Here is a 23,632-nt window from a genome sequence, read left to right as displayed (position 1 = left end):
ACAGCAGTTGTGTTTCAAGTGGAAACACACAAAATGATTGCTGCCTTTACATAAAAGAAATTACTCCAAACATTCACTCTAGGATGACATCCAACTATTCTACTTCCTGTTAAGCAATATTTTCACAATCATCAGACCCAAATGTCTCAAATTTGTTCATTTTCTTTTCACACTAAAAATTCAAAAGGGGTTCTCTGTTGTTATTAATGAATTTCAGCAATGATTTTTCTCTAATCAAAGATATCAATTTTACCTCAAATAACCTCAAAAATCATTCCTCTATATTGAATGCAAGTGGAGGAAAGATCCAAATGAATGCAACCGAACACTGACAAGGGCTCATTATGGAGCCTCCCTAGTGGCAGGGAAGACAGCAAAAAGGGCCTATTTTGCTGCCTCCATGGCATCCTCATTATGTCGTCCGGCAGAGCCTTTCCAGGTTGTACAGGGCCTTTTACAGGCTGGCCCAGAGGAGGTGGCGGAACTAACAGTAGCTCTCTGTGACTTGTCTGCAAAACATTTTGAGGATAACATCGCTTACATCCACCAAGACCTTGACTCTGCTGTTATAGCGGATGAATCTCGTGGGGTGTCCAGAGCACAGTCTCGTCCTGTTGTGTTTCTGCAAGGTGGCTGCATCAGGTGCACTCAGATCATGTCCTGGGATCACAAGGGCAGTTGCGCAGCTGCAACGGGGGTGGGGGGAATACTTCACCCATGGGAAATCAAACTGTTGAGTGAACCCCTTCATGCCAGGTGATGCTACTGATAGTACTGGTAGAAGGGAAATGCCCAACGTTCATCTAAAGCATTTCAAACAGCTTCCCGCTGATGTCTGAATGGCAGAGTAGTACTGTCTGCATAGGACAGTGTTTCTGTTTTCCTACTCCCATGCATCCATCTTTCACTCTGCTTAAAATACAAAGTATTTCAAGTTCTTGGAAAGAAGCTACGGTGGGAGGGGATGTTGACCAGTCTTAGGGCTCATCCAGACTTCCGCTTGTCCTGCCACTTTCCCCAGGGAAAGCCCACTCTTTAGCGCTGAGTCCTCGCAACGGTGAACTGGATTTTCCAGATTGGCATCCAAGGTGGGTCACAAGAGGAGCAAACACATGGAAAGGGGTCCCCAAATGCATGTTTGGGTCAAAAAGTGGAGCCAGGGCACAAACCAGCTCGACTTTGCTCTTTAGTAGGCAATGCCACACAACCTAATGGCAGGACTACCCCTCCCCCCCCCCCGAATGCCCACTTCTGAAACAAGGACACAGCGACCCTTCATTTCATTTATTATTTGAGAAACATCCTGCTCTGAGGAGCACAAAGGCTTCAGGAAACACATAACGGGGAAAAGACAAATGCTGCAGTGACGTAAAGACACGGCAACTAAATGGAGAGCAAAGGCATTATAAAAACCACGCTGGGGGGGGGGGCAGGGACTGAACTGTAAGACCTTTTGGTTTCTTTCAGCACTTCGGCTTCATGACAGCCAAAAGACACATCTCTAGAGAGGTTTGCATTGCAAAAGGCAAAAGCCAGTGTGGGGTGGGGGTGAGGAGCCGAGGTTCTCAACTGTCCCAAGTGGAAGAAACTCATTGCCATGAGGAATGGTGGCTAAAGACTGGTCTGGCTTTGCTATTTTTTATGCTGTGGGCTGTTGAACCTTGCAAGAAGTTGCTTCTCTAGTTCCAGGAGCTTCTCGTACAGCTTCTCTGCCGTATCTTCACTGAGATCCATCTGAAAGACACAGAACCCAGCTGTGATCAGGTTCCACAGAACCAGCAGGTTTTTCTTTCCTTTACCACAAGCCTGCCCCCTCCACACCCCCAGAGGAGACCCCAGAGCCATCCCTCCCTTCCACCAGCTAATGGAACCTAGGAGCTGTACACCACAGTTGCTGGCTCTGACCCAACTGCACAGGTGCGTAGTAGGCGGGTCCAGCTGCTTTCTTGGGGACATGAAGGTGGCAGGAGGCTGGCACTTCTCACTGCAAAGCCCCTGGGTTGCAAAGTGGCAGGAGCCATAAAACACTCTGCGCATCCATAGTCAGCCTTTGCAAGTCAGTCATTGCAAGTGGGGAGTGTTGATGCGATCCCAGCCTGCTTGTGGCCATGCAGTGGGAGACAACGCTGGCTTGGATGGGCCTTTGATCTAGTCCAGCAAGACACATCTTTCGCAGGTAAGTAACATTTAAAAATAAATGTAAGTTTTGGCCCTTCCTATCTCCAAAGCTCCAGGCGAGTAACATTCATTTCTATGAGGCTTTCTGCAGTGGAACTTTCTGCTGCCTCTTAATGGAATTCGGAATCCACCCTCCAAGACAGCTGCCTTGCCTTGCTTCATGACGTAGGTCCTCCATAATTTCCCACGGCGTAGCGTGCACCAAAAGCATGAAAGCAATACAGTGGTACCTTGGGTTAAGTACTTACAGTATTTTTCGCTCTATAGGACACACTTTTTCCCCTCCAAAAATGAAGGGGAAATGTGTGTGCGTCCTATGGAGCGAATACAGGCTTTCGCTGAAGCCTGGAGAACGAGAGGAGTCGGTGCGCACCGACCCCTCTCGCTCTCCAGGCTTCAGGAAGCTATCTGCAAGCCTTGGGAGCCCGGTGAGAGTTCCTGCCGGGCTCCCAAGGCTTGCGGATAGCAGCCTGCAGCCCGAAGCCAAAACAGCAAGACGGGGCGCTGCGCAGCTTCGGGATGGCAGCGCAAAGCCTCCGCAGGGCAGCGGGGTGCCTTCACCCCGCTGTCCTGCGGAGGCTACAAAGGATGTCCCCGAAGCCTCAAGCCTTTGGAGTGCAGCTGCGCTCCAAAGGCTTCAGGGATCTTTGAGGCTGGGGGTAGGAGAAAGCAGTGCTTCCCCCCACTGCCAGCCCCACAAGCTCGGGGGGCAGCGGCAAGGCTGTGCGCAGCCTTTGCGCTGTTCCCCGACCTGCTCTTGAACGCACCTTGAATGCACCTTGTTTTAGAGGGGGAGAACAAGAATTCCCCCCCCCCCCTGTTCTCCCCCTCCTATGGTCCGGTGCGTCCTATAGAGCGAAAAATACGGTAATTTGTTCCAGAGGTCTGTTCTTAACCTGAAACTGTTCTTAACCTGAAGCACCACTTTAGCTAATGGGGCCTTCTGCTGCCGCCACGCCCCCGGAGCACAATTTCGGTTCTCATCCTGAAGCTCTATTTCTGGCTTAGCGGAGTCTGTAACCTGAAGCGTATGTAACCTGAAGTGTATGTAACCTGAGGTACCACTTGTGCAGTACACGATTTATTGGTCTGGCGCGACCCCGCTAATTGATTTATTGGTCCACAATTAGCGATTTATGGCAGCCCGGCAGGTCCGGCACACTTCCTCCTGCGCACTTCTGCCCCTTCGCTCTTTCATCCAGTCACGCCAGTAGCAGAGTTGAAGCACAGCGATGTAAAACAGCCATACGTCCTTTGACAAACACACGCAGTCCGGTTTGTCTATTTACAGCTCTTTATTGAAACAGTTCAGCCATCGCTGCTGGCCGCCATTGCAAACATGTCTCTCTCTCAGACACACAGAGAGAAACTGAACAAACAGGGAATAGTCCCGCCCAGCTTCTAAAAGCTTCTGTCTCCGCCCAGCTGTAAGCTGACGTCAGCAGGTGACACACACCAGGGAATTTAACCAGATAAATTCTGAACTATAACACCCCCCCTTGTGTCCCTGCGTGATACCTGTGCAACATCTTCAGTACCTTGTGAGATCAATTCCTTCCCCAATGCCTTGCGCCTTCCCTTGGCAAACCTGTTTGGCATTTGTGGAACCACCTCACAACTTTCAGAATCGCACTGTGCGAAACTTATCCACGCACCTGTGGCCTGATACCTCTCTGGTGGGACACCCTTTGTTGGGCGACTGGACCTCCTAGGCACAAACTCAGGTGTTCCCTCTGACTCACTTTGATCAGCAGGTGTGTCCTCTGCATCATGGGATTCTCCTTCTGACTTAAAGCGTTTTCGAATCCTCTCCATTACACTCACAGGAGAACTAGGCTCGCTTTTGGGCTGTTTCTTAACAACTTGTGGAGATGCCACATCCTGCTCCTGACCCTGGTCAATGACCTGGTCGTCATCATCGGATTCTGAACTCTGATCCTGGACCTGGTCCTCATCACCAGCCTCAGCCCCTTCTTCCTCTGCCTCATCAGAACTGTCTTCTGGATCAGAGAGACAATCTGAGAGAATATCACGCCTAACAGGAGTCTTTGACTTCACCTCCTCCTCTAAGAACTCAGCGTGTTTACTGATCAGCACCTTACTCTGATCACCTGACGGGTAAGCAAATCGCCATGCACGGGCTTCTGGCTCATACCCACAGAAGATCATTTTCTGGACTTTGGCTCCATCTGGCCCTCGCAAAGCCTCAGGCACAGAGACAAGCGCAGGAGTCCCAAACGTCCGCAGAAAGTGAACCTGGGGTTTTCGGCCATTTAACAAAGAGAACGGTGTGTCACCTACCAATGAGTTGTAGACACGATTCCAGGTGAATGACACAGCCCTCGTAGCCTCCAGCCAAAACTCAGGAGGTAACCTGGCTTCTTTCAGCATCACCTGTGCAGCCCTAATCAGAGCTCCACTTCTCAGCTCTGCCACTCCACCTTGCTGGGGTGAAATAACTGTGTGTCGTATCCCTTTCTGTTGAAAGAACTTCTGCAAAGCAGAACCAGTGTACTTAGCATTTCTGTCACTGATGATAGCTTGAACCCTGGTGGAGAACCTCTGTTCCACCCCCTCAATCCAGCTCTTGATCAGCTGTGCTGCATCCTCCCTGGATTTGAGACCGTGAACCCAAGAATTCTGCGAAAAATCGTCCAAAAAAGTTAGCAGAAACCTGGCCCCCCCCAGACTTGGTGCCTTGACAGGACCGGACAAATCTATGTGAACCAGCTCAAAAGGTTTAGCGGCTACACGTTCCACCTTTGGGTAACTGCACCCTCTCACCTTTGCCTGCTTGCAAGTGTCACAATTAATGGCACTTTGACAATCTTTAATCTTACAACCTGTAACAACCTCAGGTAACACCTGCAAATCCTCTAAAGGATTGTGAATCGTTCTCTGATGCCATACGCATGCACATGTAACATTATGAGCGGGAATTGTAGCACGCTGGTTGGGAACTGTAGCACGCAACGCTTGTGCTTTCTCAACCTTCCCCTCACCTCCAAGAGACGTTTTAAGAATGAAAAGATCATTCTGTCCCTTCCGCACTTTGGCCAGTAACCTCCCCCCTTTGGAGATTGTGCAGACATCATTTTCAAAACAAACTTTGAACCCCTTACTTAACAAATAAGGCACAGATAACAAACAATGTTGAATCTCTGGAACAATACAAAAATCCACCGTTTCCTGTAAAACAGAAAGATAGGCATTAGTACACTTGGAAACTCTAGTTTTCTGTCCATTTGCAAACTTAATAGTCTGTCCCTTCGGAACTGCCGTGCAATTCCACCTCTCGACTGCAGGGGTCTCTGGAACCATGTTGCGGTTAGCTGCAGAGTCTATTACAAAGGCCATCTCGGTATTTTCCACTCGGCCCTCCTCAAACACTGCCATACTCGCTGAGACTTGATAAGACTCTTCTCCCTGCTGTTTACCACGGCCACCTGGCTCAGTTCCACGCCTGCCTGTCTTCCCAGGCCTGTTGCCATGGAAACCCGTCTGATTCCCATGAGAAACGTGCAAAGTGTCCTTGCCAACATCCTGCCGCGCCTGTGTGCTCCGGTGGGGGCAACTGCCACGCAGATGTTGCGCCGAATTGCACACGTAGCATCGACGAACTCCAGTGGAAAAACACTGCTCGGGGCTCCGCCCAGCTGGCCCTGCCTTCCTCCTTCTGGAACGGCGACTCCCACCAGCTCGGCCCCCCCTGAAGCTGCTCTCCGCTTCAGCACAAAGGGAAAGTTTTTCAAACTTGCCTTTGGAACTCTTCGCCCCCCCGATCTGCTCACTAGCGCTCCTAGAGGCCAATACATCGGGAACAGGGCCTGCCAGTCCAGCCTTTCCAGGACTCAGTCCATCACACAGACGTGTAGAAGCATTACAACAGCTCCCCAACACTGTCCCAGCCCCCATTGGGCTTTCTGGGCATCCTTCTGCCTCTCCAGGGCTTCCTCCAGGGCTCTGGCCTTTCGCTGACGCCTCACACAAGCCTTTCAGTAAATTCCAGGCAGCCCACGCTGATTTCACACCCTCTAGGTGGGGTCTCAGTGATGCATCAACACATGCCCTGAGCATCTCCAGCTCTTGTTGCAGCCTCTGGCTATCTTCAGCCAACACAGCCCCACAGCTTGCTTCACCTGCTCTAGCTGCTGGCCGGCTAAGGGGTGTTTCTTTTGGCTCCCACTGGTTTACTTCCCAGAGCCCTTCAACCAAGAACCATCCCCTTATTCTTCTGGACCACGTTGCCCAACTCTTTAGAGTTAAAGGCTCCACCGGCATATCCTGGCGTTCAGCCATCTTCTCCCGTTCTCCCAGGGGGCCCAAGCTTACTTACAGCTTATCCAGCACCCGTCCGGAGAAACGATTTCTCAGCTGCTCTTTTCTTTTAGCTCTGTGTCCCAGCAGCTCTCTTTCAGCAGCTCCTCATGCCTCTCAGAAGCAGGCAATTACTCATTTTGCTCTCCGGCATCCGGTCAGCTCCCGTTTCTCAGATCCCAGCTTCAAAGCCCTCCTGAAGCTGTTTTACGACTGTTTTACGAGGCATTGGCTGACCTCCCATAACCTGTGCAGTACACGATTTATTGGTCTGGCGCGACCCCGCTAATTGATTTATTGGTCCACAATTAGCGATTTATGGCAGCCCGGCAGGTCCGGCACACTTCCTCCTGCGCACTTCTGCCCCTTCGCTCTTTCATCCAGTCACGCCAGTAGCAGAGTTGAAGCACAGCGATGTAAAACAGCCATACGTCCTTTGACAAACACACGCAGTCCGGTTTGTCTATTTACAGCTCTTTATTGAAACAGTTCAGCCATCGCTGCTGGCCGCCATTGCAAACATGTCTCTCTCTCAGACACACAGAGAGAAACTGAACAAACAGGGAATAGTCCCGCCCAGCTTCTAAAAGCTTCTGTCTCCGCCCAGCTGTAAGCTGACGTCAGCAGGTGACACACACCAGGGAATTTAACCAGATAAATTCTGAACTATAACACCACTGTACTTGTGACAACACAATGCACACGAAGGGGTCTACTTACCTTGCGGATCTCAACGTAGTTCTTCCCAAAGAATGTGGTGCAGCTGTGAAATTTCACCAGTGGGTCCAGCAGCTCAGGCTTCTGCTTGAAGAGCCAAACCTAGAAAGGGGATGCAAACAAGTGAGCAGTTCTTTCCTTGAAAGTGCGTTTGACTCAAGACAACCGCTGCCAGTGCTGAAAACCTCTGTGGGCCTGTATTTGGATCTAAAAGGGCTCAAACGAGATAACCCCATAATGTAAGCTGCCAGGGAGCCAACAGGCACTCTCCCAATGCTCCTCTCTGGACTCGGTGCAGAAGGTAGAATTAGAACCACTGTAATACAGCGCCCCCAATTCCCAGTCCAGGTGGATACCATAGTCAATGGCATCAAATGTCAACAAGAGATCAAGAAGGTAACACAATGACGCACTCCCCCCCCCCCCCCCCCAGCAGCCAGCAGGTTTCCCAGAAGAGGAAAGAAGTGGCTGTGAACCTCTTGGCACACCGGCTAGCACAAGGCAAACGCTATGGATGAGGCAGGCACAACGTACAACAGGTCAGTGCCAAAGCATCTTACCAGTGCTTCTGCTCCATTGTACGGCGTCAGTGTGTACGTGTTGGTAAAAAGGCGGAACTGGAGTTGCGGGGAGAGAAAAGAAAAGAAGTCAGTTCTCTCTTCTTTCTACTCCATGGCACTGAAGCTGGGGAAGCAGCTCCAGGAGGGCAAGGAAAGCACCACCATCCTCTGCCCCAAAATAGCAGCCCTATCCCTCTCTCATCCCACTGGAACTTGTAGACACCCAGCAAAGGCGAGTGTTGCAAGTTTCAGGGCAGACCCAGCGCCAGATAAAGGAAGGAGGCTGCTCCCACCAGAGGCAGTGATGGCTACCAATTTGGATGGCTTTAAAAGGGGAGACCAGTTCCTGGAGGAGAAGCCACAATGGCCATGTTCTGCTTCCACTGTCAGAGGAAGGATGCTTCTGAAGGCTAGTTCCATCACAAGTGGGAGAGGGCTCTGGAGCTCAGGTCCCACTATGGGGCTCCCGTGGGCACTTGGTGGGCTACTCTGAGAACAGGGTGCTGGAGTAGAGGGGGCCCTGGCCTGACCTGCCAGGCTCTTCTTATGGTCCTTCCCCAAATAAGAAATAGTCAAAAGGGGCTTCCTCTATAGTGAAATACAGTGGTACCTCGGGTTAAGTACTTAATCCGTTCCGGAGGTCCGTTCTTAACCTGAAACTGTTCTTAACCTGAAGCCCCGCTCTAGCTAATGGGGCCTCCTGCTGCTGCCGCGCCGCCAGAGAACAATTTCTGTTCTCATCCTGAAGCAAAGTTCTTAACCCGAGGTACTATTTCTGGGTTAGCGGAGTCTGTAACCTGAAGCATCTGTAACCTGAAGCGTATGTAACCTGAGGTACCACTGTATGCTGTAAAGTCTGATTGTATTTGCTTGTATTTGTTCCACTGACCACTTCAGCTTTTCTCTCTGCTTACAAGGGAATCTGAATCAGCCTCTAATTCCTAGAACTTAAGGGTTTGCTGCAGTTTCTGAAGACCATCACACTCACCAGCCACAGAATGGGGAAAAATAACTTCCACACGAAAGAAGGCAAAATCTCAAATGTCATGTTGGTCATCACAACACCTGGACACACAACACTAGAATACAGGCCCTGTTGAGAGAACAATAGAGAGAGAAAGAGATGGCCCCATGGGGCCACACTGTGACACACACAACTGCTGGCAGACACCCACGCTCACACCACGTAGACAGGGCTTGTGCCAAGTTTGTAACAGAAAGAGGGGCAAGCTTTTAAAACATTCCCTCCTGGTTTTGTTAGCTTACTATTCTGCCCTTTCTACATGTAAATGGCATAAACAAGCACAATAATTACCGCATTTTTTGCTCTATAAGATTCACTTTTTCCCTCCTAAAAAGTAAGGGGAAATGTGTGTGCGTCTTATGGAGCGAATGCAGGCTGCACAGCTATCCCAGAAGCCAGAACAGCAAGAGGGATTGCTGCTTTCACTGTGCGGTGATCCCTCTTGCTGTTCTGGCTTCTGAGATTCAGAATATTTTTGTTTTGTTTTGTTTTCCTCCTCCAAAAACTAGGTGTGTCTTGTGGTCTGGTGCGTCTTATAGAGTGAAAAATACAGTACTTCTGAATGGGAGGCAGAAATCCTGCATTTGGCTGACTTCAGAGCTGTGAAACCTGAGAGGTTTCCCCTGCCCATTCATTAGAAACCACTTTCTCTGCTATTGTGGAAGGATGGAGTGGAAAGAACGGCATCCCCAAGTCACTGCTTTACATGTGATTGCCTGTCAGTGTGAAGGAAGCTGGTCTCCTGAAATCCCTCACCCCCAAAAAACATAAAGCCGCTCTGCAATTTCCAAAAGGACATAAACAGCAAAGGCACGACGAGGATTGCAGCAGGGTGGAGATGTGGACACAGTGCTTTTCTTTTTCTTCCTCCCCTCCAAAGCACCCAGTGAAACATCACCACACACATTTTGGAGGGGGGAGCCCAGTCGCATAATGCACTTCAGAGCACCCACACGCCAGTGGAAAGTGATTTTAAGTTGGATTTTTATTTCCTCTTAACAAATTATTCATAGATTGGGAGAATCTGAATAAAACAGCGATGGTGGGCCTTGTGGGCTGCCAGTTGGATGAGGCACTGTGTGGACATCACAAAACAGAAGCTTCTTGTCCATATTAAATTATGGTGTGGACTAGGCCTCTGACTCATGTGGGGAAGGAGGGCAGACAGAATGGAAAGGGATTGGTGGGGAGGAACAGATGTGAGAAGCAGTCTGACCCAGAGAAGGGAGATCAGGGTTCAACTCCTGCCTGGGTAGCCTTGGACAGCCTAAGCGACTTTCCAGGGTCATTGTGACTATTAAAATAGGACCCAGAGGAACAGCAATACACCTTGCCAAATTGCTTTCAGCTCTTAAAGGCATTTTAATAAAAGAACTGTTTTATCATGAAATTGCTGTTGGCCATGGTCAATTTTATTTCACCCCAATATGGAAAGAACATTTTACAGGGGGTGTTGCAAAGCTACACCTTGCATATTTTTAAAACACTCCATGGGTGACAGTGTATAATGCTGTCCAAAACAATGGCAAAATCTGAACCAAAGTAACCAAAGTTTGTATTTATTCATTTCCTTGTACTTATATCCTACCCTTCATCATAATAGGAGCAGAGAGCAACAATGACATTAGCAGCAACATCACATATACAAAGATATTGGTAAATAACAATGCTTTTACCTTGCATCTCAATGAGTCCAATGTGGGGGGACAACCAAATGTAATTTGGGAAGGAGTTCCATAATTGGGGGGCCACCACTGAGAATGCAGTCTCATTTTGTCACCCACACAGCACAAAACAGCTAAAATTCTATGTCCTGTATAAATTATGCAAATTAAACTACCGTAATTTGCTCAAGATCCCTTAGTCTGCATGATTTATTTTGCTTTCACTATTCACAAAAAGGAGAAATAGAAGAATAGTCAATCTGATAAAAGCCCCCCTTTCTCCACCCTCAAAATCCAGGCATATGACCAGGCATTGCCTGTTAACTTGAAAGCTTGTTTTTGCAGCCATGTGGATTACAAACCCACTTTTAAAAAAGGAGAAGACAGATTCTCAGGAGACTGAATTCTGTAGCCAGTATCAAATTCTGTGGCTTGTCTTGAGTTTGTGCTGAACTCTCAAAACATTTGAGTACAAATGCTCCAGGGATTACTGTATTTTTCACCCTATAGGGCGCACTGGCCCATAGGGCGCACCTAGTTTTTTTGGGGGGAAATATATATATATATAAATATTTTTTCCCCCCAGCCATGGGGCTGGGGTGGGGGAAGCCTGAGCTTCCCCCGACCCCAGCCCCCAGAACAGGCTGCTATTCGCAAACCTTGGGAGCCCGGCGGGAACTCCTGCCGGGCTCGCAAGGCTTGCGGACATCTGCCCGGAGCGCGCCCCGTGCTTTGGGCTGCAGGTTGCTGCCCGTAAGCCTTGCGAGCCCAGCGGGAACTCCCGCCAGGCTCACAAGGCTTGCGGATAGCTTCCTGAAGCCTGGAGAGCGAGAGGGGTCAGTGCGGTGGTTTTCCCAGGCTTCAGGGAAAACCTGCATTCGCCCCATAGGACGCACACACATTTCCCCTTCATTTTTGGAGGGAAAAAAGTGCGTCCTATAGGGCGAAAAATACGGTAAGCAGCGGTTCAGAAAAGTCGCAACACAATGGGAGGAACTGAGAGTCACACGACATCAAGTGTTCCAGCACCACAAGCGTTTCCGCTTGCCAGATGGAGCGGCCCCCTCACTCTTCTCACCACATTCTGGGGGTCCCCCCAAGCCACACACCTCAGAGCCAATTTGGGAGGCATGAGGTGTGTAGAGGGGGACCCCATTGCAGATGTGTAAGTCCTTGCACAGCCTTCCACTGATGGGACTCACACCCACTTATCTTGGCACACTTCGCCAACGTTCCTGAGAAGAATGCCACCTTCTTTTGCTTTGGGTCGGAAGGGCCAGTGGAGACAGAGGGGACAAGCAGCCTTTTGGAAGGACTAGGATAGGGTGCTCTCACCTGCTTGTTGAACCGGTTGTTCAGAGCCACACTTGTAAGGTCAGTAGCATATTTAGAAGAGCTGTAGGCCTCCTTGCCTTGCCTGTGCTGAAAGTCCTCAAGGCTGAAGTTAGATTTGCAGGCATTGACTGAAGAGGTCCAGACCAGCTTGCTGGGCTTTTCAGTGCAGCAGAGCAGAGGCTCCAGGTTCCGGATCTGCAAAAATGAAGAAACCAGACTTTAACAAGGCTCCAGGTTCCTGCCTCAAGAGGCATACAATCTAGAACAGAGGTTCCCAAACTGTGGTCCACAGACCACTGGTGGTCCACCAGGGTCTTTCAGGTGGTCCACAGTATGCCTGTGGATTTGTGTTTGAAGACAGGAGACAGCACATCCATCGCATTAAATATTTATATTGATTTTTAACTGTTTTAATTGCTTCTTTTATTTCTTATATTGTATTTAAATTTTGGATTTGAAGAAATTTAAATTGTAATACTGTACAATGTGAAATAAAAGCAGCAATAAAAATATGGTTAAAATAATTAAAAATATTTAATATATTTAATATCAGAATTCAAACTGTAATATAATATATAAAAAACAAAAGGAGCACTACAATTACTACAAAGGGCGAAAAATCATTGTCCACTAAGCCCCTCTGCAATTTTCAAGTGGCCAATGGAGGAAAATGTTTGGTAACCCCCGATACAGATCCTTCCTCACAAGTTCTACTTGCAAGAAGTATGTTCTGCATTTTCATCTATGAAAGAAAAAAAGATTATAAATCAGAATGAGTCTGGCATTTTAATTTTTTTTTAATCAATATTATTTTCAGAATACAGTGTTACCTCCGGTTATGAACTTAATTTGTTCCGGAGGTCCGGTCTTAAGCTGAAACTGTTCTTAACATGAGGCGCGCTTTTGCTAATGGGGCCTCCCGCTGCCACCATGCGACTTCCGCTTGCATCCCGGGGCAAAGTTCGCAACTAGTGTTAGCAGAGCTTGTTACCCGAAGCATCCGTACGGAGGACGGTACGTAACCCGAGGTTCCACTGTATACATTCTAAAACAAAGCTGACCCATACTCAACAGAACCAACAGGATTTCCCCAAAGATCCCTAAAATACTTTACAAATATATTTACTTTCCTGTCCATACAACATGACTTATAACAGTATACACTGGATAAACATATTCTTCTTAAGTGAGCCACAAGTCAGCATAAACCTTTGGAACGGGTCTTTGGTTTCCGATTTCACAGCACGGGCGTGAAATTGTAACACAGCACTTTGCATCTTCACTCATGCGTTATAGATGCCCGGCAGCGTCGCCACTGTCCTTGGACAAGAGGTTCTGCCCTTCTTGACAGTTAAGGTCCCACCTGCTTTGCAAGTAAAACCTACACCATCATGATTGTGTTGCCCCAACTCACCCCTGCCTCTCCTGCCACCAGGCACACATTACAATTATGCACTGCGATAGGAGCCCACAGACATAGAATCTGGCACAGGTAGGACCAGTCCGTGTGCTCACTACCCTGCTGACTGCAAGACGCCACAAACTTTGATTATCTATTCTGCAAAAGTAAAGAGGAGTCAAATACATTAGCTCCATGCAGTGGACACTAAAGGAAATGACAGGATACAATTATGGAGATAAAGCTACAATACTGGGGTTCTATTGTTAATATTAATATTAATATTTTTTTGCCCTGTGTGGCCAAATTACAGCTGACAAGATTGCCTTTAAACGTTGTTTGCTGGAAGTCCACTGAAAGGACCAGCAGTGAGTTCAGTCTTGAAGTCAATGAGGCAGAAATTTTGGTCAGCTTTTCTGTCAGCTACCAACCCGTTGTGAAATCGGCAGATCACATCCAGAAAGTCAAACCAGATGCTGCTGGTGCAGAATTAAGCCCTCGTGCTAAAAAAGCAACCACACCAAAACAAATCTACTGAGACTTCTTCAGTTTTTGAGAATTAGCACACTCAATTTAATATTCTGAGACCAGCAACAGCCACCAAAGATGAGAGCTAGAGATATTACACTACACTGACTGGCAAAGGACTGGCAAACTTACCTATGCAAATAGGCATCCTTGTTCTTATCTGTGGAAGGCTCACTGGATATACCAATGTATTAACTAAAGAGGCGAGAGCTTGTTCACAACCATCTTTAACTCTGGAATGTAGGGCAACGTTGCACAATACATAGATCACCTAGAATAATGTCTTGCAATACATGTACAAACACCCAGATAACATCTGCACAACACCAGGATGTGTGACAAAAACTAGGTAAAAGCTTCCTTACCAGTACAAAATGTCCGAAGAGATTTGTTTCAAAGACCTCCTGAAGGTTGTCTGCAGTGACCCTGTCCTCTTGGCTCATCAGCCCCTCTGCTGTAGTCAGCATCTGGTATGCCCTCCTGAAAACAGGGGAAGAGGTTAGAGTGTAGAAGAGAGGACTGCTGCCCTTAAGAGAAACCGCCAACCAATGTTATGGTCCTTGCAACTAAATGTGAGGGTGGGTGGAGATGGCTTATGCCGGCAAAAAGGAAGCAATCTTTGGGAAATGACAGAAACTGTAGCTGGTTTTTATTTGGAACGTTGTTAAACTGTGATCCAAGGACTACCACTAATCCCAGGTGGTCCCCATGATTACAATGAAAAAACAGAAGAACAAGTAAAATAAATAGAAGAGCCAGAATGTTATTGGATGTTTTAATTACATGCTGAAGAGGCGGTTGGTTTTTTAAATGCTAAACTGAAAAGTCTTTATGTTAGTTGCCCGGTTGGCCACTGGTGGAAACAGGATGTTGGATGAGATGAACTCTTGGCCGGATCCAGCTGTGCCCTTGTGTTCTTTTCAGCACTGCAAGCAGTTTCAGGAAATTTCTATGAACCCCCTAGCTGTGTGCACAGCTTTCCTCTGGATCACATCCACAAAGAGACAAATATAATAGTTGTGTTTCAATTTGAGAGATTCTTCAAGCAGCCTCTCAGGTCGTGGTTGTTAAGAAGCAAACCAAAATGGCAGCTCAGTTCAACCAAGAGCTGCTACTCTAGAACAAAGATTTCAGAAACAGTGGCCACATTCACATGGATTGTTGAACAAGCTATGAGGAGTCTCAGAGGAAAGAAATCACAGCTTGGCTTGCTCAATTTTGTGTATTTCTCCCTCCCAAAACCATCACATTGCTCCTGTAACTGGCATTGCTTCTCCATCACCAACTTCCTTACAATTGGACAGTTGCGCAATCAAAGAGAGAAATTTTCACAGATTTTCATTGCTCTCCACATGCCCCAAGCCAAACCAGCTGCCCAGCACAGACACACACCATGCTGCCTTAAGATCAGAAATTCAGAATCCATTAAGTGACCAGGGAGACTTTTGCCCTGCAGGTCTCCTGACAACATCCCCATTAGGTTGGTTTTTAAAGGTTTTTTTTTAAAGTACCAATTTGCTGGCTGAAGTGATATAATTTGTGGGTAGGTGTAATGATCAGGATAAAGGTAAAGGTAAAGGTACCCCTGCCCGTACGGGCCAGTCTTGACAGACTCTAGGGTTGTGCGCCCATCTCACTCAAGAGGCCGGGGGCCAGCGCTGTCCGGAGACACTTCCGGGTCACGTGGCCAGTGTGACATCGCTGCTCTGGCGAGCCAGAGCCGCACACGGAAACGCCGTTTACCTTCCCGCTAGTAAGCGGTCCCTATTTATCTACTTGCACTTTGACGTGCTTTCGAACTGCTAGGTTGGCAGGCGCTGGGACCGAACAACGGGAGCGCACCCCGCCGCGGGGATTCGAACCACCGACCTTTCGATCGGCAAGCCCTAGGCGCTGAGGCTTTTACCCACAGCGCCACCCGCGTCCCAATGATCAGGATAGCCAACTTTAAAAAGTTGTTGTGTTTTCAACACAACAGTCCTGTATAGACAGCAAAGTAGCAAAGCAGGTCAAACCTCTTTCAATTTTATTTCCATTGGCATCACAACCTGAGGCGAGAGACCTACTTCTGGAAAAGCAACACCAAGAGCTGCTTAGCCTGGGGAGTAGCTTTGTTTTCCCACAGGTCTTGCCTCACACTTCTGGAACTTCATGAGTATCTGTCTGTGACAGGACACCCAAACAAAGGTTACAAAACCAGGATGCTGGCTCAGGCGTCATGAAAAACCAAAAAAGCCAAGAATGAGCCATGGTTTCAAATCATGCTTTGCTGTCTGGAAATAAACCATGGTTAGTGTGGGGTGGAATCAGACACTTAAAAAACAACAACCCACATTTGGGCTAACTGAACCATGGCTTTGTGTTATGTGTGAACAAAGCCTATGAGGTGCCTGATACTTCGGGATTCTTGTGGTAGAAAGCCAGGTGTGTGTCTGGAAATAATTAGCAATGGGTCAGAGGAAAAGTGGAGCTGTCCACTTCTACAACAGGAACAAAGCTAGCAGAAAGCATATTGCAGTTGGCAGGAAACCTAAAACAGAAGGCAGATTTGATGTTATTTTTGATTGGCAGAATGCACAGCAGTGTGAGGTAGCAGGGATCCATCCTGTTGCCAGAGATAGCCAACAACTACAGCTACCTTAGAAAAGTAACAATACCTGGTTGTTGATTCCTCTGCAGTATAACCTACCTTGGAGGCTCATCATCAGAACACACAAGATGAAGATAGCAAACAACTTTATGCAAATAAGGACTGCTACATAAAACCAAGACAGGAATGTAGTTCCCGTGTCACAAAGGAAGTAGCACATACTGGGCAAAAGAGGACTTTGCTTCATTTTGTTCCACTTGAGGATGTTCCATCACTGAAGCTAGACAGGTTTGGGGCTGGTCAGTATTTGGATGGGAGACTGCATGGGAAACCCATGTGTCTTGCTTTGAACTCCTTAGAGGAAGAGCAGGATACAAGTGTAAATAGAACAGGCAGTTGTTAGGTTACAGGTTAGATATTTTAAGCCGTTTCAGGATTCTTCTCTGGGAACACTAGCTCAATGCGTTTCAGTGGTCTACCAAGGAGATCACACTCGGTTTGACAAAATGCAGATTACAGAAAATACACGTCAATGGTGTTCTCACAGTTCGAATTTGTGTGCGTCTTCCCCATTTCTAAAAAGGATGAACTCAAAAATTGGGAAAAAAGAAAAAGGAATGAGTGCAGGCACAGAAAGGAAAACAGGTAAATATTAAGACATTGCAGCTTGGATAACTGAGAAAGCACACAGGGTAACTTGCCGCCCAGAGCTCCTGAGCCTTAGACAATTGTGTATAAGGAGGAATTTTGGCAGATGCAGCTTATCGGGTGAACAAGGGGCTGCACTTGCTAAAATGCCTTCTTCTATTCAGTAATTAAAGAGAGACTGGAACCTTCCCTTCCCTTGCATCTGAGGGCACAATCTGTGGCTCACAAGAAATTAGGAAACAAACAAGAAACTCTCTAGTCTACCTGGTTCAGAGATGCATTTGAAAATGTGGGGGGTTTAAGTCAAGGCGTCAAGTACAAATGCCCAAATGAAAGTATTCCCAACTCATATGTTTAGGTTCATACATCAAAACATTTCTCAAGGTCCAGCCCGTGTTTCTGATGCAAACGTTTTAATTTTTATTCTCACAGTCCTTTTTGGGACTTACCCTTCTAGTAAGCTCACAGACTAAAAAGATGGAGGCTGGGAAAAGAAAACGATAGAAAAGAGCAGAAACACAATGAGGAAAAAGAACGAGGAGGTAAAGGTTGAAAGCAGGGAAGTCTCAGCCACTATTTCAATATATAATTCTATTTCAAAATAAAGTCAAATGAAAGTGCCATCCAAAGGACAGAACAAGGAACAGTGCGAGGCAACAGAGATGAAGAGACAGAAGCAGCACTCTTAGGTTTGGCAGACAGGATGAGGCCAACAGAATGGTGAGAATTTGGAAGGACAAAGGTCAAAGAACAAGAGACGAGAGATGAAGGCAAGATCTTGAAAGCAAGCAGCAAGAGTTTACGGCAAATGGGACACGGAAAAGGGAGACAGCGAAAAGGAGAGAGGAAATCGGATCCTCAACTTATTCCAGATACAGATATTGTAACAGGACTGCTAGACAGTCTTCCTGTGTTTCCAACTGCACCGACAAGGGCAAGTGAACTGCAAACGTCACACATGTTCCAGGGGAGGTTTGTTGCTGTCTTACTGGTCTAGCCACCTGTTCAACATAAAAGCACTGCTCCTGTCACACAGGGGTAGGTAAGTATGAGTGTGTGTAGCTGGATTCAGTCAATTTGTTTCATTTGGGGGGGGGGGGAAGACTAGCAAATATTAGCATTACTACTTAGTGCAGACCCATAGATATTAATGGGACATAAGTCAGTCAGGTAACTAAAGTTTCATTGAGTTCCATGGGATGAATTCTACTACGCAGGTGCACTATGGGAGACACACAATGAATCTCACTAGTCCTCTGCCAAAAAGAGGAGGTTCTTTTTTTGGGGGAGGGGCTGGAGAACCCGCAGGAAATGCTTACACTAACAGGACCACTGGAAGGGCACAATGCAGAATTCCTCCCTGTGAGTCAAAGTATGACTGGACACAGGATCCAACCCATATATTTTGCATTTAGGCAGATCCCAACTCGAGTCCCCGTCCCTCTGCAGGCTCCTCTGTGCATGTGAAGTGGGCTCAGGCAGACTGACACCAATTATGTCTTAATGGTGTAATTCCCCCTCCTTTTTTCACATTAGTTCTCTCTCTCTCTCTCTCTCTCTCTCTCTCTCTCTCTCTCTCCCTCCCTCTCTCCCTCTCTCCCTCTCTCCCTGAACAGAATATAAAACTTCACACATCTGACAAAGTGGATGCAAATCCTTGAAAGAGAGATTGTTAGACTTCACACGTCACAAGAGTCTGTTGTTTTTGCAGCAGCAGGCTGACAAGGCAACACTTCTGAACGCACACACACATATATAAGCGAACATAAATACCAGTGTGAACTCACTATGCAATTTTCTTATTAATTATTAATTTACACACCACTTATAGGCCAAAATGGCTTCTGATACACTTGGCTTCTAATATGTTTCACATTAGGATCATTGGAGGTGGAGGCCTTGAGGTGGAGGGTGGAGAGGCAGAATCAGATAGAATAGGGTTTTGTTTGGTTTTATTCCTTGTTTACTCCTTGTTTAGTGCTGTCACATAATCCAATGTACCTCTGCAACAGTAAAGGGTAACAAGCAACTAAACAAACAAATACACACACTCTGAGGAGGCTTCACTTTTTCTAACCTCTAATAAGAGCCTATTAATTTTCTTCCTGTATTATACGCAGGAAAGGAATTGCAATGCTAAGAGGGTAGCCTTGAGTCAGATTTTGCTCACTGACAAACTGCAGCATTCTGTCTCAGAAGAGAAATGTTCACATTCCATAACTTTAGGTTTGTAACATGTGGGGTGGAGGCCAGATAAAGAGTGAGGTCAAGGCTTTGTTTCCCTGGACAACCCTGCCTAAGTAACTCCGTGTCCTCCCCTCCTATCCACAAAGCCAGGCAGAAAATGAAGACGAGCGACGGAACAGTTAGATATTTAACATACCTGGAGAAGATGCCACGTATAAATGCCCATAAACTGATACGTGGATTTACCATTATCCCTGCATTCAAAAAGAGATAATCCAAACGATGAAATCTACACCAAAACAAAAAAAGGTGGTTATTGAAAGGATGGGAAAGCAGCATTAAATAGCAATTAAGCAGAACTGGAGTACCCCAGAATTTAAAATATATTTATTTTTTAATAGGATTCATACACCAATCATCCCAAACCTTTAAGTAGTTTATATAAAAGTTAGTGACCCCCCCCTAATGTCTGGTCCAACACCAAATCTTTCTGGGGAAGCACACTAGGGGTGAATTCTCATAATCAAGAGGTCAAGCTTGCCCTAAACTGTTTTAGGCTGCAGGCTGGAATGCTCTTCCATTTGGGGGAGGAGCAGAAACCTCCCTACATACAGAAAGCTAGTATGCCAGGGGATTGTGATGAAACATTTCCCCTGAGATACTTACTTTCTACCAGCATGGAGTTTTTTCATAGAGTACAGTAGAACATTTCAGCATATAATTTCATCCCATCTATAGCTTAATGAAGACTCGATTCTGCCAGTTGTGCAAACCACTTCTCTTGGCCATCACACATCACGCAATCACATCTCAGAACAGGTCCAGTTCAAGTAAGAACAGCAAGTCCTGGGAAGGTGATGAGTTAAGGAAGCAGCTCCCTGGAGAAGAGCCACAGCACAGGCAGCCTAACCAAACCGTTCCTGCTCCCCGCACATACCTTGCCTTGATCTCTTCCGCTGCGCGTAAGACAGAGGCCACTTTGCTAACATCTATTTGAACTATGCTGACATCTGCACTGGGGAAGCAGGACAACAGGTGGTTCCGGGTGGCGTTTGCCTTCTCCAGGTTCCTGCAGGCCAAACACACGTGGAGGCTGGCATCTTCCTGGAGGAGACGCTCACACAGCGCAGATCCAATTCCACTGCAACAGTAAGAGCACAGGATCAGGGCCAGCCATAGAGCGTCCAGCATCACAACTCCATACAACTGAAGGCTTCTCCCGGTCTCCTTTGACGACCAAAAGAGCAACAACTCCCAGATCAGCCTGCCATGTGGCCCAATATGATGCTACTTTCCGAGATCCAAACTGAAAACACTCCCTTCGAAACAAAACCAAGAGCTGTGCAGTTTCGAGGGCCTCTCCTCTTCCTTCTGGGTATTTTGCACAGCCCCACATGAAATAACGTGCCTTCACAATTAGTGAGCAGGTCATTTGAGAAGTCTCTGACGATTGCCCTTCTTGGCTTATTAAAACTAGCAGGGAGGAGAGGTCCATCTGAGTCTAGAAGGTTGCAAATCCCTCCCTGAAAGAGGGAGGAGTAGGACTGTGACAATGACACGTGTCTGAACCCACATTTGAGTTCACCATTCACAAGCACTCATACACACACTGCCAACAATTGTGACTGCATTTGCTATGGATACGTGTTAATCCTTAATTTGATGCCCACAAGCAGTTTTCACACAGAGGGAATAAAGTTTAGTTTATTACATGAAATGAACATGGCAGAATTATAAATTCTGCTTCAGACAGCAAAATTACAATTTAAGCAGGCAGCAAATCCTGCCCTACACAGAAACCATGATCTAAAGAGTGAAAGAATCCCTCACTAGTCTCAAAAAGCCTACAGAAAGTAAGTGTGACAATTTGCCACAGAAACCATGGAATGGCTATATAAACTCAGTTCATAAGTATTTAAAGCTATCTGGAGATCCGCTAGGAAGACACAAGTTTGCCCTGATGGAGCCCCAATAGGAAACACCTCAAGCAAGAACAAGGACTTGACTCCAAGACTGTGATTTCAAACCTGAGAGGAAGGCACAGAACATAGAACCAAGGACTGAAGGAGGAGGATGGTTCACTCAAGCAAGGGCAAAACTAGTCTTTTTTTTTGGGGGGGGGGGAATAACCTGGCCCAAAAATAAAAATCTAGCACTGCACTCAAGAAGATATTAACTAGGAATCAGTAATCTAGGGACATAAGGGAAACCTGGAAAGCTTTCAAATGGAGGTACACAACTACAAAAGCCATGCATTCAAAGGACACTTGGGAAGCTTTGCAGAGGCCAAAAGGGAGCCCTTGATCTTGATCATGCATCCCTCTGAGCAGGAACCCCAGGAACTCACAGTTTCACAATACACAGGTTCAGCGATCTGAAAGCAGCTGTACTGAACTTTCAGAAATGAACCATTTTTGGGGGGTAGTTTTCCAGGAGAAGGAAAATGTCCATAGGAATAGTATGCAAAATTTTCTCAGGGCAATATATTGGTTTAGCTGATACAAACCCAGAATTATAATAAAGTAACTGCTTGCTTCAATGTGAATAAAGGAACGGAGGCAGTGGCCGAACTGAAGAGCAGAAGGCAGCAGAGCAGACTGGCTTGGAGGGGTCTGCAAATCAAGGCTAGTGGCAAGTCAAGTGCTACACTTGGAGGAATACCTCTTACTCTAATCATTCACCACCCAGACAGCTAACTGTGGCTCATCTTGAATGAGCAGTATCCTGGTACATGCTGCTGAAGCGTATTCCCCCCCCCCCCTTCTTATCCCCAGCCAGGAAGAAATAAACCAGAGCTTTGGCTTGGCATTTTGTGTTAACCAGCAGCAAACTGAGAACACCTCAGTTTCCGCTCAAGCTTTCTTTGGAGCAGTGGTTTCCAGCATTTTTTGGCCATGCACCCACCTAAGCATCTCTAAAATCTGGACATCCCCCCCCTTATTCTAAACTAGAAACCCCAGAACACTTTTACATATGCTCATAATGCAGGCGCTTCAGCCCCTTCACTAGCAGATTCCCCACTGAATTCAATGGGGCTTAAACTCTCAGCGAAGTGAAGTTGGGACTCTAGTTTTAGGCTGCAATCCTGTGCACACTTACCTGAAAGTACATCCCACTGAACTCAATGAAGCTTATTCCTTTTGAGTGGCTATGTATAGGATTGCACCCTTGGATGTTGTTTTCCCATACCTTTGCTATCTCTACAATACCTTTTGAGGCGGGATAACCAGCAGTGCACATGGCATTCCAAGTATGGCCACACCATGGATTTACAAATATTGGCTGTTGTGTTTTCAATAATGTACAGAGGTTAGATTCAAGACTTCAAAACAAAAAAGTTCTCTAAGAAGCAAGATATAAAGCACATTACAATAGTGTTAAAATCCAGTGATAAACTCTGATTCCATACACTATTAGTGCCTCTCAATGTTTATCAAATCTGCAAAGCAACCAGTACTGTAAGATTAAATATATTTGCCTACATGTTGCAAGACAGATTTGACACTTTCCTAGAAAGCCAAGGTATGAAATCCACCCTCTTCACCAGTGGCGTAGCGTGGGGGGTGCAGGGGGTGCCGGCCGCACCGGGCGCAACATCTGGGGTTAGGGCAAATCCACGGGTTAGGGGGCGCAAATCCACGGGTTAGGGGGCGCAAATCCACGGGTTAGGGGGCGCAAATTACTTGCCTTGCCCCGGGTGCTGACAACCCACGCTACGCTGCTGCTCTTCACTGCTGTTGCCACAACTGTTCACACACAACATTTAAAGCACATTCCGAAGCACATCATTCTGGGCGCTGCTCTTTGCCCCTTGCAGAGCTAACAGTTCCCAGCGACAGAGCGAGCTTGGAGGGGGCTTCGAAATGGGCTGATGAGCTCAGTTAGGAGAGCACGAGACTCCTCACCCCAGAGCTGCAGGTTCGAGCCCCGCGGGGGGAAGGATTCCTGCCGGGCAGGACTAGATGACCCTCCTGCTCCCTTCCAACTGACAGCTCTGCAGTTCTGCGCCTCGTGTGGCTTTGACGCCCCGCGCCCGCCCCGTCCCAGCCCCGCGCTCCGCCGAGCTCCCTGCCAAGCGGGCGCTCCTCCGTTCTCCCCTTCCGAGCCCGGCTCCTCCGCGCCGCTGCCGGGAGGGTCCCCCGAGGAGAGCAGCCTGGCGAGAAGGAATACCTGGAGGGTCCCCGGGCCGCCCCTCCCTCCTTACCTGCTGGCGCCGGTGACAACGGCCACCTTCTGCATGGCGAGCGGCGGCGGCGGCGGCGGCGTCTGGAGGCTGGAGGCGAGCGTCGCGGGACGAGCCGCCAGAAGCCGGGCTTGGCCCCGCCCCCAAACCCCGCCCCCAAACCCCGCCCCTCCTTCGCCCCCCCCCGCCTCCCCGGCCCAATCAGAGGCCTCGCTCGGGGCCGAGCGGCCAAGTGGCGTGACGGTAGCCCGATGGCGGGGCAGGCCTGTCCATCACCGCCCCTCGGGCTCCTCATTGGTTGG

At 47.7% G+C, this 23,632-nt stretch overlaps 1 protein-coding gene across 4 annotated transcripts; it reads right to left on the bottom strand.

Annotated features, from left to right (window-relative positions):
* Window positions 1-1,269: 1,269 nt before the first annotated feature.
* HSD17B7 (hydroxysteroid 17-beta dehydrogenase 7) lies at window positions 1,270-23,477 on the bottom strand. Of its 4 annotated transcripts, XM_028732293.2 has the most exons (10): window positions 23,352-23,477; window positions 20,085-20,288; window positions 19,344-19,436; window positions 16,535-16,666; window positions 14,088-14,202; window positions 11,796-11,990; window positions 8,761-8,865; window positions 7,773-7,829; window positions 7,216-7,314; window positions 1,270-1,734 (listed from the first exon to the last, which is right to left on the bottom strand). In XM_028732293.2, exons 1-10 carry the CDS (start codon window positions 23,384-23,386, stop codon window positions 1,633-1,635), a joined length of 1,137 nt encoding a protein of 378 aa, XP_028588126.2. In that variant the 5' UTR covers window positions 23,387-23,477; the 3' UTR covers window positions 1,270-1,632. The 4 variants fall into 4 exon arrangements, with proteins under 4 accessions (XP_028588126.2, XP_028588127.2, XP_028588128.2 ...); XM_028732294.2 differs by lacking the exon at window positions 16,535-16,666; XM_028732295.2 differs by lacking the exon at window positions 20,085-20,288 and having other exon boundaries at window positions 23,352-23,474.
* Between the last annotated feature and the right edge of the window lie 155 nt (window positions 23,478-23,632).

This window comes from Podarcis muralis, chromosome 5 (genome assembly GCF_964188315.1).
Source record: "Podarcis muralis chromosome 5, rPodMur119.hap1.1, whole genome shotgun sequence".
Taxonomy (NCBI): Eukaryota; Metazoa; Chordata; class Lepidosauria; order Squamata; family Lacertidae; genus Podarcis; species Podarcis muralis.
Note: the sequence above shows the minus strand (reverse complement) of the source record. Positions and strands in the feature narration are given on the sequence as shown.

What these genes read in the sequence shown, in the direction of transcription:
- HSD17B7 (XM_028732293.2), bottom strand. Translation starts at nt 23,386, where the DNA reads ATGCAGAAGGTGGCCGTTGTCACCGGCGCCAGCAG. An exon ending in ATACGTGGCATCTTCTCCAG is followed by an intron (nt 16,667 to 19,343) that starts GTATGTTAAATA and finishes TCTTCCTCTAAG; the next exon opens with GAGTTCAAAGCAAGACACAT. An exon ending in ACTACGTTGAGATCCGCAAG is followed by an intron (nt 1,735 to 7,215) that starts GTAAGTAGACCC and finishes TGTGTCTTTCAG; the next exon opens with ATGGATCTCAGTGAAGATAC.